The sequence below is a fragment of the Eubalaena glacialis genome, chromosome 13 (assembly GCF_028564815.1).
Source record: "Eubalaena glacialis isolate mEubGla1 chromosome 13, mEubGla1.1.hap2.+ XY, whole genome shotgun sequence".
NCBI classification, from domain to species: domain Eukaryota; kingdom Metazoa; phylum Chordata; class Mammalia; order Artiodactyla; family Balaenidae; genus Eubalaena; species Eubalaena glacialis.
Window position 1 is genome coordinate 40,131,246 of NC_083728.1, and position 15,509 is coordinate 40,146,754.

The 15,509-nt window shown below is 44.9% G+C and overlaps 1 protein-coding gene across 1 annotated transcript; it reads left to right on the forward strand.

Moving 5' to 3' along the window:
- Nucleotides 1-5,064: 5,064 nt before the first annotated feature.
- On the forward strand, nucleotides 5,065-15,054 carry BMP2 (bone morphogenetic protein 2). Its single transcript, XM_061207952.1, has 3 exons — nucleotides 5,065-5,151; nucleotides 6,301-6,650; nucleotides 14,043-15,054. Exons 2-3 carry the CDS (start codon nucleotides 6,308-6,310, stop codon nucleotides 14,885-14,887), a joined length of 1,188 nt encoding a protein of 395 aa, XP_061063935.1. The 5' UTR covers nucleotides 5,065-5,151; nucleotides 6,301-6,307; the 3' UTR covers nucleotides 14,888-15,054.
- Nucleotides 15,055-15,509: the final 455 nt, after the last annotated feature.

Consider the following 15,509-nt stretch of genomic DNA (forward strand, 5'->3'; position numbering starts at 1 on the left):
CTCTTCACAATATAATTAACACAGATTTTAATATCATTGACAAGATATGCAAATATATTGATATGAATATAATAAAATAATATTTAATGGATATCTAAAACAACATATTAGGAAGCTTATAATTATTTTTCAGAAGCGTGTGCTCATTTAACATTGATTTTTGCTGTCTACCAAGTACAAAAGAAAATAACATGAAACAAAATTAATCGTCCAAGAACCACTGACGTTAATTTGCATGTGTGTAGTAATTCAAATTGGGCAAATTTTGTTGTCTTGACACATGTCTTCTCACTTATTTTTCACGACAGCTCTGTGAGGAGATAAGCAGTTAATCTCTACATATTATTCATGAGGGAGCTGAGACTATCAGAATTTGTTATTGGCTTAATCAACCTCAGTGGTAAACTTTCTGATGAAATACCCACTGCTAGGCAACATGATAAAAGCTGTTAGAAAAGAAAAAGAAGAAAAGCATACGAAGTCTATCTCAAAATCAGGCCATAATATTTCAGGCAGAAGGCCAAGAAATACATTTAAAGATACATAGAGTAAATAGCAATCAAAACCTTGTGTTTGTATGGCATTTTTTACTTCTCCAAGTCCACACATGCTAAGCATTTGACCTTTATCATGCCATCTGAGGCAGGTAGAACATATCTATTTACCTCGATTAACAGATGAGGCCAAGAGATGGTCATTTTAATTTCAGCCATCCATAGCCAAACCAGAATTAGAATGTAAGTCAGCCAACTATGTCTTGGGCCGTAAGCAACGTGTGTATAGAGCACCTACTATGTGTATCCTACAATACAATACAATCTAGTTAAATGCATAAAATTTATTGTCTCTTAATTTTTAAGGAGTAGTCAGTATTTGCCTGAAAGGAATAACCCAGACTCAGAATACTAGGCCTACTAGTTGGCAAATAAGTCCCTTTACCCCACCCATCCTTCCACCACATCTAATTATACATCACATAGGTAAAAGTTTGATTTACCAGATGCTGCTCTTTGCTGTGGCTCCTGGTTCCTGTGAAAGAACCTCATCCAGGTGAAGTGGAATTGCTGTTAAGTGTCACACTAGTTACAAGGTGACAGGTATGCTACCAAGCCTAGAGGTTTCCCTGAGGAGTTGATGCAGGTTTCAGTGGAATAACAATTACAAGGTAGATGGATCATTTCATGCCTTCTGTGACCTTTACAATATGTGAGAGTCATTATTTTAATGTTAATTTGCATAATGGTAGGTCTGAAAGAACAATGGTGAATGCTAATAGCTGCAGGATGCAATAAAATTAAACATCATCTGGGCTGAACTGCTAAAGGAAAAGTTGCCAAAGTATGACTGTTCAAGCACTTAATTTCATCCCAGGTCATGTCCACATTCAATCAAATGCGATTTCTGGTATCTCTTGAAAAACTGGCAATAAGTGACTGGAAGGGAATAGCAGCAACCTCCTTTATGTAGAATCCTAACCTGGTAGGCTTTGCTTTTTTACATAACTTGTGTGTCCCCTCTGAGGAAGTTGAATTTGCAACTACCATCACCTTCCCCAAATGACACCTGACCCCAGCTCTCACCACTCCCCACATCTGGCACATACACTAAATTTGATACACCCAGAAAGAAAGACTCTTACCTTATGGGCTGAAAAACTTGCAATAAACCTTTGAAGAAGGTAGCATGGACCATGGCTAGCAGCAAGTGATATTTTCAAGGGAAATAGACACTGTCACCTCAAAGTAATAACCCTGCATTCTGAGCTGCAGGTGGGAAGGTGGCTGTGCACAAAGAGAATAAAAAGAGGTCATCTCCATTTAGATTTATTGTTTCAAACTATTCCTAATGCCTAGAAAATGGGTAGGTTCGATCATCCTGTACTTCGCACCCCAAATCAGTCTTTGGAGATTATTTATTTACTAATATATTTACTTCTTTATTTATTGACTTCTTTCTCCCAAGCGTTCAAACTCATTTCCACCACAAGAGGGCAGCCATCTCTAAAAAACAGCCAGAGAGCCTGGATCTTAAGAGAAATAGGGCCAACATTTAGGAAGTTGTGCGTGGGCAGGGCATTCAGCAGACCCTGGGTAGTCACATATCACACACAAGAGGTTCTGTGATGGGCAACACTGAAATGGGATAGAGTGTCCAGAAGTGCCAATTTTCCCTCCGATTCTTGATGATCAAAGATTATTTCACAGACTGACAAGGCTCCCAAGTTATGAAGGCCTGCAGCTGTGAGACATCCTTGATGTCAACACCAAAGATTTATTTTTCATCCTTACTTGAGGCACATTCAATAGCCGTCAGCTTTCTCCTCCTCTTTAAAAGCTACACACTGATTTAGGTTTCATATAAGTTTTGTTTTGTTTTTTAAATCTCACTGATGACAGAAACTATTGTTAACTCCTCAATTAAACTTGATAGGGAAGGAAATTGTTTCAGAAGCACAATAAACACTTTCTGACTTAAAGTGTCTGTGAAGAGAATATGTTCTCTTGCCAACTTGTTTGGTCTCCAATGATTCAGAGTGCATTTTCAGGGAAAAATAGTACCATGTTCCTGAATATTTTGTCCCTCCTCCTCCCCATTTATTTTCCTAGTAGGCAGGCTTCCTCATAAATACCTTATTTGACCTTTATACTTGCAGAAACAGCGAGTGCCTAATTCCCCTCTGTGAGTTGCTAATCCGATTTACGTGAGCGGAACCTAGAATTATTTTAGCTTTCCAACTGAAAAAATAATACACATGGATAATAGATTGTTATGAGTTCCTGCTTCAGGCTTTTCTCTTTCTGCTCTGCAGGCTGAAGGTTCTGTGCAAGCGAACTTGATTTTGCCCATCTGGCTTTTTCCAAAAATTTTCTCCCTTTGGGTAAACTTGTTGAGCTGTGCATGGGGGATCCTGGAATCCTGGAAAGGATTGAAAGCCTTAGCCTTGAAATTTGTGGTGCAGCAAATTTGGGGACTCTCTCAGCTGAGGAAGACAAGTCACTTGACCACATGTCACAGATCAGCTGCTGGGGCCTGGTGTAAGTGGGTGGGGCAGAAGGTTCTAAGGTCTCAGACCAGAATTGTCCTGTCTGCTTGGCTCACACTGTGCGTTATTTTACCTTCCTCTGAGTTGCCTCTGAGCTGGGCAAGATAAATAGCACAAGGCATGAAGTGATTGCTACCATAAGAAGAAATAAAATCCCTCTCATCCTCTCTTCTCTCTCTCTCTCACACACACACAGAGTCCATTATGCGCATGTCACGTATAGCAGGACATCCATTTCACATAGACATATATTTACAGAAATGTGCGCTTTCGTTAGCAAGTATTTACATATATGGATATATTTAGAGACATACACGTGTATATTTGTGTATTACATATATACTTATTGGAGTAATAGTGCACATTTATATAAATACATTTACATATGTAAATAAATATATCTCTCTGTGCTAAAGTTTAAGTAACACCCAATATCCAATCTCTAGTTTTCTTTTAATTCTCCTCCCACCCCGGGGAAACACAGAAGTGTGTACCCCAAGCCTATGCCAAGATGCCTTGTAACTTGGTTGAGTTCTTCTTTTAATCGACTATTATTGAACATCTTCAAACTGAAAGTTGAATAACGGGCCGGGAGGGGCAATAAGGCCCGACCCAGCATTCGTCCGGGATTTCGCTCCCGGAGTCCTAGCCAGGGGCCGCCGCTCCGACGGATCTCCCCTCTGAGGGCAGGGGCTGGAGGCGCGAGCACCCCCTCTGCGGCCGCGAGTCCCCGCCCTCGGCCCCACCCCGCCGCGGCTGCCCCGGCGCGCCGTCCACACCCCTGCGCGCTGCTCCCGCCCGCTCGGGGATCCCCGGCGAGCCGCGCCACCGAGGGGGAGGTGTTCGGCCTGGGCCGGGAGGGAGACGGCAGGCGGCGTCCCCTTTAAAAGCCGCGAGCGCCGCGCCACGGCGCCGCCGCCGCCGCCGTCGCCGCCGGAGTCCTCGCCCAGCCGCGCCGCGCTGCGCCCGGCTCGCGCTGCGCCCGCCGCTCCGCTTCCCACACCCGGCCGGGGATTGGCAGCCGCCGCCGGACATCGGCTGCCACAGGCTCCGCCGCCCACCCGGACGACCTCGGGGCGAGCGCCTCGCGGATTACTGCGGGCTCCGAGGCACCCGCGCCCGCAGACCCTGCGCGGGTTGGAGCACCCGGCCGTGCGCGCCGCTGCGCCGTGGCCTCGGCTGCCCGGGCCGCGCCGGAGCCGAAGACCGGCGTGCAGAGCGCCGGGGAGCCGGGAGCCGAGCCCGAGCGCCGCGATGCCGATCACCTCCCGCCGGAGCTCGGGAGCCTGGGACATGCCGGCCGAGGTGTGATCGGACCCCAGGCTGGCCACAAAGGGCACAGCGGCTTGGCCCGGGGGCGAGGAGAGCGAGGGGAGAGCGCGGCCACCCGCTTCGGCGGCCCGAGACTCGGCTCGACTCGCTGGAGAATGCGCCCGAGGACGCCGGAGCGCCGGAGCCGCGGTGGTTTCAACTGGCTAGCGCTAATGGGGGTGCGCTGGAGGAAGGCAGAGTGATGCGGGGGGGCAACTCGCCCGGCACCGAGATCGCCGCTGCGCCCTTCCCCGGACCCGGCGTCTCCCAGGATGTCTGGCCCGAGCCATGGGCCCCGGCGGAGCTAGCGCCGAGCGCCCGACCCCCGCCCCCAGAGTCCCGGAGCCAGCCCCCCGCGGGGCCACGCGTCCCGCGGGCTCTGGTTCCTAAGGACGACGACAGCACCAGCTTTTACTTTCTCCCTTCCCTTCCCTGCTCCGCACTCCTCCCCCTGCTCGCTGTTGTTGTGTGTCAGCACTTGGCTGGAGACTTCTTGAACTTGCAGGGAGAGTAACTTGCGCTCCCCACTTCGCGCCGGTGCCTCTGCCCCAGCGGACCCAGCCTCGCCGCCTGCGAACCCCGCCTACCCTCCACTCCACCGCTGGGCCCGACCCGAGACGCCGTTCCCTGCGTTCGGAGAGAGACTGCCCGGCCGGCACCCGGGAGGAGAAGGAGGAGGCGAAGGAAGGGAACCCGGTCCCTGCGCCAGGTCCTTCAGCCAGAGCTTTTTCCATGTGGAGGCTCTTTCAATGGACGTGTCCCCGCGTGCTTCTTAGACGGTCTGCGGTCTCCTAAAGGTAGACAACGTGGCCCGGGGCCGAGGCCGGGGCTGTGGGTGGGCGCGGGGCCCCGGCGGATGAGCCCTTCCCGGGGCCAGGTTGGGCCGGACGTAAACAGAGCAGGTCCACGTGCTGCCGAGCTCCTGCGGGGATGCCCCCATCCTACCGCCGCCAGGCGACCGTGGGCTTTGCACTCCCGGCTCGCACTCTTCCGCCCCTCCTCCCTCCCTTCTTTTCGGCATTTTATTAGGGCTGTTAACACTTAGATGATTTTTTTTTTTTAAGTCAAAGAAATCCCTTGGAGAGGGTGGCCCCTGGATTTCACCCGTTAGCTGCCAACCTATACGCCTTGCCCTGGCGATCCCTTCTGACTTTTTCAAGTTTCTCCGGGAGACCTGCTCTCTGTACTCAGAGCTGCGTCCCATTTGGGAAAATATTAGAAGTTGGGATTCTCCCTGTTTGTTTCCAGGAATGCGAGGGGGCAGTTCTTTCGTGCCACCTTGTGCTGACACGGGAATTAATAGATATTAACCATCTACGTAATCCTATGAAGATACCTGCGTATCTTGACTGCATTGGGGGGAGGGGGTTCGGGGATGGAGTGGCCTGCCCTGACACCTCTGAGGTTAGAGACGTGGGCCACAGGTTGCAAGTGACTTCGGAAGTTGTGCCCTTGAGTTTACTGGCTCTGGAAGTTATAGACTGTGTGTGTGTATCAGGAAGTTCTATACAGTGCCTCTAAGGAAGTCACATGCACCATTTGTGAGTGTTTATATGCAAGCGAGCGCTGTGTGATTGGGTTAGTTTAGGGGACGGAGGGGTGTGAGACCAAACGGTGGTTTCCCCAGGTTCCCTGCACAGGCTGTCAGCGTGTCACAGAAAGAAAAGGTGACAGTCACTGACGCGGGGTGGGGTGGGGGCAAATCTTGTCAGACGGATTGAGAATGGAATGGGAGGGGGAAATCCATCTGGCTCAGGAACTAAGGGTCTTCCATTCTCCCAAACGTTTGAGCTTCAGCTCCTCTGAAGTGTCTCCGCGAGTGTTGTCAGCCGGGTGGGCACCCTCGAGGAGGAAGCAAGGGGACCGAGCGGGAGCCGGGACCGCGGGGGCGGAAGGGGGGAGGGCTGGGCGGAGAACTCCGTGACTCACGTCGGCCCTGTCCTCAGGTCGACCATGGTGGCCGGGACCCGCTGTCTTCTAGCGTTGCTGCTTCCCCAGGTCCTCCTGGGCGTTGCGGCCGGCCTCATTCCCGAGCTGGGCCGGAGGAAGTTCGCGGTGTCTGCTGGCCGGTCTTCGTCCCAGCCCTCGGACGACGTCCTGAGTGAGTTCGAGTTGCGGCTGCTTAGCATGTTCGGCCTGAAGCAGAGACCCACCCCCAGCAGGGGTGCCGTGGTGCCCCCCTACATGCTGGACCTGTACCGCCGGCACTCGGGCCAGCCTGGCGCGCCCGCCCCGGACCACCGGCTGGAGAGGGCAGCCAGCCTCGCCAACACCGTGCGCAGCTTCCACCACGAAGGTGAGGCTTGGAGCCGGGGCGCGGGGGCGGAGACGGGGGCGGGGAGTCGTCCAGCCAAGCGCCCCACAGTGGGCAGACAGCAGGCGTCCCTGGAAGGGCAGCTTGGCCGGGGCGCTGCAGACGTTTCCATGTTTGCCTCTGTAAGAACCTTTACGAACCTGGCATTCACTCACTGCCTGTGTGGCGGGAGAGCCAGGGATTCCCCTTTGGTAAATCTGCACCCTTTTCCTGGCTGGCGGCCAGAAGAGCGACTCCTCCTCCAGGAACTGGAGAGAAATCAAGTGATGGGGAAGATGAGGGCAAAAGGCTTGCCCCTAGTCAGCTAAACGTGCAAGAATTCCATAGGAGAAGAATGAGAAGGAGGGGGACAGATTGGGATCTCTTTAGGTCTGTTTGGAAGCCTTTGCTCTATAAATCTGCTTCTCTTGCTTAAGCCGGGGTTTCAAGCATGACAGAGCCAAGGGCAGAATTTTCAGAGATAGTATTGAAAAATCAAAGCCCAGGGCTCCAATGTCTTTCTAATTTACAGTAGATCTGGACCTGGTTTGGAATATTTCAAATCCCTATCTAATCCTCGTGGGAGATCAATTCCACAATCAATCTTATTGTTTCCACAATGACTTTCTTGTCTTGTGCTTAAATCTGAGATGAACTCCGGAGTGGAGACAAGGCTAGCCTTCAGATAAAAGCTTTTGCAGCAACTGCCTGTTTTCCTTCATGTGCATTGAAATGTGGGGTTTTTTTTCTTTTATGATACTGGATGTGGTTTTTCTAAGGTAGGATATTTATGCTTGTTTCATCAGAAAGGCATTTAGTGGATTTGAAATGTCTTAGAGCAGCTAGTGAGATCTGTTGTACCCAAGTTCTTAGGGCAATTGGTCAAAAATATTTTCCACTTCAATTCTTTTTCTACACTTTTAAGTGTTCCTTTGGCTTAACACATTCTAAACGAGCCCAGGTTCGTTCAAGTTCTAGAGAATGGTCCAAAGTTGTATATCACAGAGCAGCCACTTGTAGGATATCAGGGAACTGAGATATTGTTCCAGTTTTCTTGCCTTGCCTTGCTGAGGTGGTCAATTTCAAGTGGAAATCTACCCTCTGATATAAACAAATCAGTAGTGTCACAGCCAGGCATTTTCTGCCAGTGTGAAGGAGAACTTATACTTGTGAGAACAGCAGTCGATAGTGGGAAGGGGTCCTAAAGGCCGGTCACATAACAAAAGGGACTTCATCAAGGCAACCATACATAATGAAGGGGACATGAATTGAAAAATCAATTCATTTTTCAGCACATTTCTAAGTGAGGTGCTCTCTGCTAGCAGAAATCATATTTGAAAGGAAATAAGATCTCATTTTACTCCTTCAGGATTCATCCACTGAAAGCAGAAGTTGTCTGTTGTCATGCAGAAATGTTCTTGTTCCTGTACATTCTGTCATCACCACCTTGGGGAGATTATAGATCCAGCTCATCATTCCCAGCTGCTGCTGATTAGAATTGATTTCTGGATAGAAAAGTAATAAGAATTGCTATTTCAGCCACCTCTCCTGGAGATATAGCATGGAAACCATTCTGAACTTTATTTTTAAGGCCAAGAAGGCACTGTGTATGTCTCTTAGAACTTTAAAGGAAGATAGATCATTTAAGGCATTTGACACCTAAAAACGTTCAGTTGCATGAGGATTCCGTCAATGAAGTCTGCATATTTCTCCTTCCTCTGGAAGTGGCTCGACCAAAACTAAACAGGCTAGAACTTATTGGAGTGTATGATTTTAACTTAAATAGCATGCTTGAGTTTATAAGTCAGAATTTATGTCTTTAAACGTGTAAATGTTATACACCAAATAGTGCAGAAGTTACCAACTTGCTTAAAATCAACTTGCAATAACTTCAGATCTTTATGCAGTTAGATAATAAAAAAAAGCTATGTAATGTTTGCCCCAAGTTTCAACAAACCCATTTCTTTTCTTCTTAAGACTAGCATATAATCATTAAGCTACAAATTACCCTTTTTTGAAGACCGTTTCATTTTTACGTAAACCAGAATTTGGTTTTTGTAAACATTCTTGTTTATAAAACATCCATGCATGACACTAAAAAATCTTTTAATAAACCATGTGATTAAGGCTGCAGGTTTAAGAGCAGAATTTGGTCCCTAGAGCCTTTGTGGACGTTTATTTGGTAAAGGACCAAAGGACCTGATTACGAGAATTACCTCTTGGTTTTATTTGCGGGTGGGATCTGGGTGATTTGGCGGAATACAAGACAAGAAGTATCATGATGGCATTCTTTCAACCGATGCGTGAAGATAATGGGTCCACATCATAGGTGATCTGACACAGAAATTATCAGTTGTCATTTCTCCTATTAAGCTTTGTCTAGTCCTTTCTCCAGTGGCTTTTATTCGGGAGAGCCCAAGCGCTGGAAAAATTTTCTTTTTTCAGAGTTGTTAAAAAGTGCTTCGGAACTGCCACTGAGGATAGAAAAATCACTTCTTCAACTGGAAACAGTGTTTTGTGTTTTGCTTGTAGTTAAAAACACATTGAAATTGGTTGACTTTATTGGCCTTGCAAAAAATCTTCATTCTTTCCTGTCAGATTGGAATATGGAAGGACCACGTGCTCGCTCTCCAGACTCTGAAGGACACAGTTCTCTTTTTGCCCAAAATAACTGAATTATTTGCCTCTATGACTGAAGCTTTGAAAGAGAGATTAACCCTGTTCCCACAAATGTAATTTTCTTGAAAATATCCATTTAAAAAGAAAGTTCAAGAAACAACCACTGCTCTGTGATGGAGCACTGGTATCACAAATTCCCAGTGCAACCAAAGGATTTGGACACATACATCCCCCCAAACCAGTGCTCACTTGGGGTGCTTCCCTAGTGTCCCCAGGTATTTCATTGTGATTGTGAAAGGCCCCCTTTAGGTAGAACAGGCGTTCTATTTGGAAATGCTCATAGAGATTGAGGCTTTGGTGCCCAGAGATAGTTCTTGCACTTATGTTTTCCATTCTGCCTCTTTTTTACTGGTTCCTCTCTGTTCCCCCTTGATCCCTCCTCATGGAGCTATTTTTTCTTTTTTTAAGATTTGCCCCTTTGTGTATTTCACCAAATAAGCAACAATAAGAGGGCCCTGGATCATTCCAAAGGTGTTGGAGCTAAGAGAGTGGGTAGAGGCCAAATCAGGGTTGGTGACCACGACCATGCTCTTTCTTTTAGCTGCCATCTCCTTTGTTGTCTTTGTTTTTTTAACTGATTCATTTTAACCTTTTGTATTTTATCGGTTTTTTTTCTCCTTGATACATCAATTCTCTAACCATTATTTTATATTTTGGAAAATTTTATTTATTATTCTCCACTACTTTCATTTTATTTCAGGGCAGTGATTTCCAACCTTACTGATTTGCTAGAACTTTCCGAGGTTTTTATTGTTGTTTTCTTAATGGACATTTTTTGTCTAAAGAGTGTTGCAAAATTCTCAAAATGTAATGACAACTCACTTTTTGCTAAAACTCGGCAAAACTTGTCCTCGTCATACTGTAGGACAAACAGGCAGTCACAAAATATCAGTGGTTCCACACAAGATCTGTATGTTCCAGTGGCCCCTGCCACTTTACTTTTCTGCTTTACTTTTCTGTTCTGTCTGCTTCTTCCACCATTTCTATCCCTTTAACTGGGACAGAACTTGCCCTACAGTTATCATTGTGTTAAATATAAATCTGCCTCTAATGGTTTTGACTTTTGCTTGAGTTTTTGACTCCTCCCCTATGTTAGATGGTGCCGTCTAGTGGCCAGAAACTTGGGAGCTGCAGTAGACTCAAGTTCATAGCTATGTTCTTAGTTTACTAGCTCTGTGACCTTAGGAAAGTCACATAACCTCTCTGAGCTCCAACTATTTCATTTACAAAATGGAGCTAGTAACAGTTCCTCTCTAACTGATTTGTCATAAGGTAATTCATATAAGGTTCTTAGTGCCAGACCTGGCACAAACAACCATTCAGCACACTTGCTGTCATTATCGTGATGACTTGTTTCTTTATGTCCTATTCTCCGCTGGTCTAGGGAAGAGGAGGCCAAAGTGGATCTAGGCTAGCTGAGGGAATTCAATCTCATCTTTTCGAATGTAGATGAATAATTGACAGCATAGATGATTAAGTTAGAACTTCACTTTTTGGAGGAGAGGTCAAATGTCATTGTTGCCTTATTTTTCTTTACTTTCCCACATTTTTGCAGCCATAGCTCCATCTATTTGGATAAGAACTTAGAGGTTCAAGAACCGATGTCTAAGATAGGCTGGAATCCTCCGATCCCTTGGCAAGTGCAGCTTATTCAATAAGGGTTATTTACAGAGAATTAATAATTGTATATACCTCTAGAAAAGCATACATTACCTACTTAGGTAAATGCTCCATATTTTCAGAATCCCTAGGTTTGATTGATGTGGTGATTTGCAGATTCTTTACTTCATTTCAAAAGGTTCAGATTTTTTTCTACCTTCTAGAAAAAATTCATGTTCCCTTGAAGATCAAAGGAGAGGGTAGTAGGTGCCCTAACCTTGGTCAGTTGTTTTCCTGGGTTTGGGGGTTCCTGTGACCTTCTGACTTATCTCTGTGACCAGAGTCTGCAGTCAGCAGTCTTGTCATGGAGGCCTTTGTATTAAGGAGGGATAGTGGTCCTTCAGGGATTAGGCTGATTGAGATGAAACTGCAAAGTTGGAGAGGGATCTTCACATTACTTGTTAATGTTTAATAGTGTAATTTTTTCCTTTGCTAAGTGATTATCCTTTTGGCCACTTACCTCCAATGAGATTTTGAAGCACATGAAACTGCTTTTTTATAGGTTAAATCCAGTTGAATGATGGCAGTTTTATATAATTCAGTCTCATATTAGTCTTTTGGAGGGTTATTGTTCTATTTAATGCCCCTTTTATAACCATCCTCTTTACTTCATTTACTTGTCTCTCGTGCTTACCTGGGAGATTGTTCCTTCATCCTCCTCCTGGCTGTGTGTGTGTGTGTGTGTGTGTGTGTGTGTGTGTGTGTATGTATGATTTCTCTGGGCACCTTTGTTAATACAGCTGTTCCCCAAAGGCCCTGGATAATGTGCCATTCCTTCCTCTCCTTAAAAGAAGAGAGAGCGCTTTTAGGTGTGCTGGGATCAGCGAAGTCAGTTGCCCGGGTCCAGGCCTTGGCTTTGTGTCATCGTGTCTGAAGGATGTGCTGATTTTTAGGTCACTCTTCTTTTCTCTGGTAGCTGGTGGCTTCTCTGCTGAAAGAATGCCTTCAGGGGAAACATCAGAGGGCTCCTGAATTGCAGGGAGGAAAGGAAAGAAGGGGCTAAACACAACCCTTGATACTTGTCGGAGCCACAGAGGAGAGCTCTGGTTGATTGGTGGGAGGGTTATTTTAAAAATAGTGCCTGGCCCGAAGTACCATTAGCCAGCAGCGGGGTTTAGAGCGGCTCCCCAAAGGTATCCGTACGGGTGCGGGTTAGCAGGCTTGAGGGGACCGTGGGGAACTCCCTTCTTGGCCTGATGGTCTCCCTGTCCAAGGAGAGGGGCTTTAGATCTTTCTGTTCTGAGTCTGGCTGCTCACCCCTGGCCTCAAGTCTTACTCCTTGGCCAACGCTAATGGTTCGTCTATTCATTTCTATATTATTTAACAAAAAGGCACTTTAAAATATGTTCCTGGCAATTTATACTTGCATGTGAAAAACGTTCTTTAAAACCTTTAGCCTCGAAGGGCAGTTCACCAGCTTCCAGCATTACCTCACCTGGGAGCTGCTAGAAATGCTGCATCTCAGGCCCTACCCCAGACTCACCCACTGAATCAGAATCTGCATTTGAAGAGTTAAGGTGTCCTATAGGTGTTTTGCACACAAGTTGAAGTTTGAGAAACGTCTCATTAAAGCATTCCTCCATAATTCGGTATAAACCACCCCTGTTGACCTTAGCTTGCAGTGATGACTGTTGCTTTGATGATGAAGGTTTACACAGGTAGAACCTTTGAGTGAGCGATCTGAAGTGATTATCCTTTGCTAAGGTGTCTAAATTTTGTGAACAATGAATAGCTGTTTGGTTCAGGAGAAATACAACCAGAAAATTAATGAAAACATGGTTTCCTCTTATGGTGATGACATGGCCAAATAGATTTTGTTAGCACTCAGGTTGGATCCTGAATGAAGCAGGTAAAATTTGTTGACAGTGAAATAACAGGATGTGGTAAAGCTAGAAGAAAGTAAACCCAAATATCCCAAATTCTAGTGCTGTTTACTATCAGTTTAATAATAATGTGCACCTTTGATGATTTGCAGACTATACATTCAAGGTGCTATGCTATATTTTATTGTTTGCTCGACAAGCAGTACTCCTTAAAATTGAAATTCTGGAATTTTAAATCAGGAAGAACTTTTATGAATAGCCCACTTAAATGGCTATTTTAAAATAATGATAATAGATATAAAATGATTATTCTGTAATTAGATTATCCCTTACATCATGAATGTCATAATGGCATTTCTGTAGATTTTTATAAAGTGGGGGGGGGTTATCTGTATCCTGTAGCCTATTATTGGGTAGGTGTATATTTTTAATATGGTTTATTTTTTTTTTAAGATAATGGAATTACAAACAGAAGAGAACTATTTTTTTCCCAAAAGCATCTGAAATGAGATTTTGATTTTTGAGGTCATAAAGAGGTGAGAGAACAGACAAAGTTGGGAAGTTATTTCTCTTGAAATCATCCAGCCTTAATTACTACAGTGTCCTAGTACCACCCTTACGTTTCCAAAGAAGTAGATCCCTATAAATGCCTTTGTCTCTGGACTTTTGAGTAAAATAGTAGGGTGTACTTTGCAAAATGTCATCGTTGATGTTGAGTTTCAGAGTCTTTAATTAGGAAACTGAAATCTGTATATCGAGATTTGTAAATCATCTAAATTGCAGAGTAATGTTTTAGAATACTGCTTAAGGGATTGACATTAAAGTCTTTTTCTTTTTAAGAAATGCAATAATTTCCTCAAATCCTCACTCATTAGACCTCTACTAACTATAGTGCTGACTTTTTTTTGCCCTAAAGTCTGTGAATTCCAAAGAAATGCTTCACCATTTCCCCCATTATTATAGCCACCTGGAAGCAGTATTCACGTATTAGATTAAACACATAACAGTGAATTGTGAAATTTTGTTTCATGGTGTGTATATTGACATAAATGTATAGAAAAGGGAGGATCATTTCTTTATCTAAAGGGGAAATTTTAACTTTCTGGCTGCAGATTTTTACATGTGTTAAATCAAACCCTGAAGTGTTGTATATAAATCCTTATATACAATCAAATTGTCATACTTGCCTTACTGAATGATTTTTCTTTTTTTCCACTTTTTTATATTAAATTAGAATCTTTGGAAGAATTGCCAGAAATGAGTGGAAAAACAACCCGTAGATTCTTCTTTAATTTAACTTCTATCCCCACTGAGGAGTTTATCACCTCAGCAGAACTTCAGGTCTTTCGGGAACAGATGCAGGAAACTTTGGAAAACAGTAGCAGTTTCCATCACCGAATTAATATTTATGAAATTATAAAACCTGCCACAGCCAACTCCGAGTTCCCCGTGACCAGACTTCTGGACACCAGGTTGGTGACTCAGAATGCCAGCAGGTGGGAGAGCTTTGATGTCACCCCTGCCGTGATGAGGTGGACAGCGCAGGGGCTCGCCAACCACGGGTTTGTGGTGGAGGTGGCCCACCCAGAGGACAGACACGGGGTCTCCAAGAGGCACGTGCGGATTAGCAGGTCTTTGCACCAAGACGAGCACAGCTGGTCACAGAGAAGGCCCTTGCTGGTCACTTTTGGCCACGATGGGAAAGGACACCCTCTCCACAAAAGAGAAAAGCGTCAGGCGAAACACAAACAGCGGAAACGCCTCAAGTCCAGTTGTAAGAGACACCCTTTGTACGTGGACTTCAGTGACGTGGGGTGGAATGACTGGATCGTCGCCCCCCCGGGGTATCATGCCTTTTACTGCCACGGGGAGTGCCCTTTCCCCCTGGCCGATCACCTGAACTCCACGAACCATGCCATCGTCCAGACGCTGGTCAACTCAGTTAACTCTAAGATTCCCAAGGCGTGCTGTGTCCCAACGGAACTCAGTGCCATCTCCATGCTGTACCTTGACGAGAATGAAAAGGTGGTATTAAAGAACTATCAGGACATGGTTGTCGAGGGTTGTGGGTGTCGTTAGCACAGCAAAATAAAATAAAATAAATATATATATATATTTTAGAAAAAAGCAAAAAAAAAAAAAAAATCAAGTTGACACTTTAATATTTCCCAATGAAGACTTTATTTATGGAATGGAATGGAGAAAAAAAAACACAGCTATTTTGAAAATATATTTATATCTACGAAAAGAAGTTGGGAAAACAAATATTTTAATCAGAGAATTATTCCTTAAAGATTTTAAAATGTATTTAGTTGTACATTTTATATGGGTTCAACCCCAGCACATGAAGTATAATGGTCAGATTTATTTTGTATTTATTTACTATTATAACCACTTTTTAGGAAAAATAGCTAATTTGTATTTATATGTAATCAAAAGAAGTATTGGGTTTGTACATAATTTTCCAAAAATTGTAGTTGTTTTCAGTCATGTGTATTTAAGATGAAAAGTCTACATGGAAGGTTACTCTGGCAAAGTGCTTAGCACATTTGCTTTTTTTTTTTGCAGTGCTACTGTTAAGGTCACAAGTTCATGTCCAGAAAAAAAAAAAAAAAAAAAAAGTGGATAATCCACTCTGCTGACTTTCAAGATTATTATATTATTCAATTCTCAGGAATGTTGCAGAGTGGTTGTCCAGTCC

What these genes read in the sequence shown, in the direction of transcription:
- BMP2 (XM_061207952.1), top strand. Translation starts at nt 6,308, where the DNA reads ATGGTGGCCGGGACCCGCTGTCTTCTAGCGTTGCTGCTTCCCCAGGTC. An exon ending in GCGCAGCTTCCACCACGAAG is followed by an intron (nt 6,651 to 14,042) that starts GTGAGGCTTGGA and finishes ATATTAAATTAG; the next exon opens with AATCTTTGGAAGAATTGCCA.